General features: G+C 63.9%; 1 protein-coding gene across 1 annotated transcript in view; it reads right to left on the minus strand.

Moving 5' to 3' along the window:
• The window catches only part of SKOR1 (SKI family transcriptional corepressor 1), a 17624-nt gene extending 16214 nt beyond the window's left edge, over nt 1-1410 (minus strand). Inside the window, exons 1-2 of the mRNA XM_015414594.1 lie at nt 1322-1410; nt 18-1232 (exon numbers count right to left, since the gene is read on the minus strand). Coding sequence (XP_015270080.1) covers nt 18-1232; nt 1322-1410 — 1304 coding nt within the window. The remainder of the gene's footprint in view (nt 1-17; nt 1233-1321) is intronic.
• Between the last annotated feature and the right edge of the window lie 2106 nt (nt 1411-3516).

Raw genomic sequence — 3516 nt, forward strand, 5'->3', positions numbered from 1 at the left:
GCGGGGGCCCCCAGAACATGCCCGGGGGAAGCCCCCCGCCGCCGCCTTTGCCCGGCTCGCCCCCGCCGCCCCCCAGCGTCTCGTCCTGCTTCTTGGGGCAGAGGCCGAAGGCGGCGGCCGGGAAGCCGTAGGGGGGCGGGAAGAGGGGGGGCGGCAGTTTCTGCAGCATCCCGAAGCCCTTGCTGGGCACCGGGATGACCGGGTAGCTGCGCACAGCGGCGGGTCCGTGGGCTCCGGAGGGCAAGGCGAGGCCGACGCGCTCCCCGGGCTGCTCCTCGGCGCCGCCGCAGCGCAGGCTCTTGTGGACGGGCGCCAGCTCGTGGGCGGCAGCGGAGGAGGAGGAGGAGGGGGGCGGCGGGTGGAGGGCGCCCTTGCCCGCCGCGGAGGAGGAGGAGGCGCCGCCGGGCCCGTGGCCGTGGAGGGAGAAGGTCCGCTTGCGGGTGCCGCCGTTGAACATGGCCTTGACGTCCTCCCAGGCGTGGCTGAGGTCGTCGGTGGCCGTCTTGTCGCTGAGCTTGAGGTGGCGGCGCCAGGAGTTGAAGTTGGCGGCGTCGGGCTGCGTGTACTTGGCCTCCGGGGTGCGGTGGGAGTGGAAGATGAACTTGTTGGGCGAGAAGTACATGCTGCAGTAGCCGCACTTGATGCACTTGGCGCGGGAGCTGTTGTAGCGGGCCGGGATGAAGGAGCCGCGCGAGCCCCAGGCGCACTCGTGCACCACGTCGAAGGCGAAGTTCTCCGGCAGCTTGGGCGGCTTGTGCTCGCCCAGGAAGGACTTGCAGAGCCGCTCGGCCTCCCGCTTGGTGATCATGCCGCAGCGGCGCGAGGAGATGGGCATGGCGCCCGCCCGCCGCAGGATCTCCAGCTGCACCGGGGTGCACTGCACGCACGTGATGCCCAGCGCCACCCGCCGGTTGTGGATCTCATTGTAGCTGTAGTTCTTCAGCAGCGTGTTGGAGATCTGCGCCAGGCACAGCCGCTCCTGCCCGTCGATCACCAGCGAGACGATGGGCACCCCGTACAGCGACGTCTCCCCCACCTGGTTGGGCTTCAGCGGGCCGCCGACGCCGCCCGCGTACGGCTGCAGCTCCTGCTTCGAGTGGGGCGAGGCCGCCGCCGACGACGAGGAGGAGGAGGAGGACGAAGAGGAGGAGGAGGAGCCCGAGTCGCGCCCAGGACCCAGCTGACTGGCGGCCGACAGCGACTCCATGGCCGCCCCCGCCGCCGCCGGACTCCTGCGGGGGAGAAGCCAGAAGAGAGACGCTCAGGAGGGAGGCAGGGAGGGAGGGAGGGAAGGCGGCCGGGAAAGAGGGGGGGCCCTCGCCTGCCCCAGCCCGGCCGCGCAAGGGCCAAGAGGCCAACAGAGGCCAACAGCTCTGTGGCTTTCCCACTCGCCTCCACCCTCCAACGCATCGCTCGGGAGGGCTTCTTTCTCCCTTCGCCTTCCTTCTCCCAGGGAAGAAGACTCCGGGGCCAGATGCGGGACGCATCTGGCCCCGGTGTCTCCTTGCCTGGGAGAAGGAAGGCGAAGGGGGAAGGAAGCCCTCCCTCCCCAGCGGGAGCCCAACCGCGAAACCACAACTGTTGGGAAGGCGGCGAGGCAAGAATACCAGGAAGAGGCCAAGAGCGCGAGGCGGGGAGCTCCGGATTCTCCGCAGGAAAGAGCCCGAGAGTCCAGCAGCACCTCGAAGGCGAACAAAAATACGTGCCGGAGGAGGAGGAGGTGTCGGGAGTCGCCGCTGGCTCCTCCGGAGGCTTCTTCCGGCATGTGGAGGAGCGAGACAGTGACTCAGGCCAGCTCCTGGCCCTGCCACGGGTCTGGGTTAGTCTCGAAGGTGCTGCTGGAACCGCTACAGACGGACGGACAGGGAGGCCCATCTCGGTCTCTTATGATGAGAGAAATCCAAGCGGGCAGCCGTGTTCGTCTGAAGGGGCAGAGCAGATTTAGAGTCCAGCAGGGGCGCCTTGGAGACCACAGTTCAGCCGCACGGAATAGCACCAGTGTTCCCTCTAAGTTTAGTCGTTCGCTCTCCTACCATCATGTACATCTGTGCTCATTCTCTGCTTTTTTTGCAAATGGATGGTAAAACCGTATACAGAACTGCAGAATGCAGAATCATCAGAGAATAGCCTGTGGTCAATGTTCCCTCTAAGCTGAGGCAGTGTGAGCTAGCTCACAGTTTTGTAGCCTCCGGCTCACACATTTTTTTGGGTCTCAGCTCAGGAAGGGATGGGGCCTCCGGAGCAAACGAATTTACGCAGCGGCCAAATGGCTGGCTCACAACTTTAAGGCCAGTCGCTGGCAAAGTAGGATTTTTGCTCACAAGATGCCACAGCTTAGAGGGAGCGTTGAACGGGGAGGTACGTTGAAGACAGCCTTGTTGGGCTTCAAGGTGCCCGACTGGACTCTCCATTTGTGCTGTTATCGTACGGTTCGGCTGGCCTGGACCCGCCGCCAAAAAGACATCAACAACAAGAAAACCTACCGGGTTTCCTTTAAAATGCTGGCAATTTTTTAAAAATACACATCAGAGATCGGGAATATCATACGAAGCCTCGAAACTCTGAACGTTCCTTCCCTCCCGGCCATTTCTTGTGCGCCCCCTCCTCTACCCCGAAGGAAGAGCCCGTTTCTCTCCGACCCCCCAATTCCCAATTTCTCTCCCACTCACGGCGCTCTCTCGCTCTGCCTCTTTTGCAAGGGCGCTTCGTGGTCCCCCCTCCGAAGATTCCCTGTTTCCAAAGCCGGGGAAATGGCTTGCGGGGGGGGGGGCAGAGAGAAAACCCTCCTGGATCCGGACCCGCGGACGGCGGTATTTAAAAGTGAGCGCGTAGCCAGCTTCCGTGGCCCGCCGCCGACCAGGGTCAAATCAACCCTCCGTCGTCCTCCCTTCGCCTGGCCGCTAATCCTGTCCCGACAGGGTGTCAGAGGTATTTAATGGCAAGCGGCCGGACTCTCCCTCCTTATTCCCGGGACTCCCCACCGTCCAAAGGAGCCGGGCAAAAAAGAGAGAGAGAGAGATGCGACCCTTTCCAAACCACCCCCAGTCCGGGTGGCTTCCCGTCCCTCCCTGTCTGGGACTGATGTTTTTAAAAGGTGGGGTGGACGAGAGGCGCCCCCCCCCCCGCCCCTCCGATTTCTCTTCGCCGGCCTTTACGGGGGATTAGGCGCTAGGAAGATTATTTAACTGTGCCACGGCAAGCCGCTTGCCGAGCGTTAAGGGGAGGCGGAGAGCGGCGGAAAAGCCCCCGGAGAAGTCAGCCTGAGCCGAGCCAAGGCGCTTAGCCAAACGGGATCGCCCGGGCTTAGGCGAGGAGCTCTCGGGGTAATTACACAGAGGGTGGCTCGCCCCACCCCCCTCGCTTTCCTTCTCTCCCACGGAAAAGCCCCCGGAGAAGTCAGCCTGAGCCGAGCCAAGGCGCTTAGCCAAACGGGATCGCCCGGGCTTAGGCGAGGAGCTCTCGGGGTAATTACACAGAGGGTGGCTCGCCCCACCCCCCTCGCTTTCCTTCTCTCCC

Source organism: Gekko japonicus, unplaced genomic scaffold (genome assembly GCF_001447785.1).
Source record: "Gekko japonicus isolate JY-2015 unplaced genomic scaffold, Gekko_japonicus_V1.1 scaffold698, whole genome shotgun sequence".
Classification (NCBI taxonomy): Eukaryota; Metazoa; Chordata; class Lepidosauria; order Squamata; family Gekkonidae; genus Gekko; species Gekko japonicus.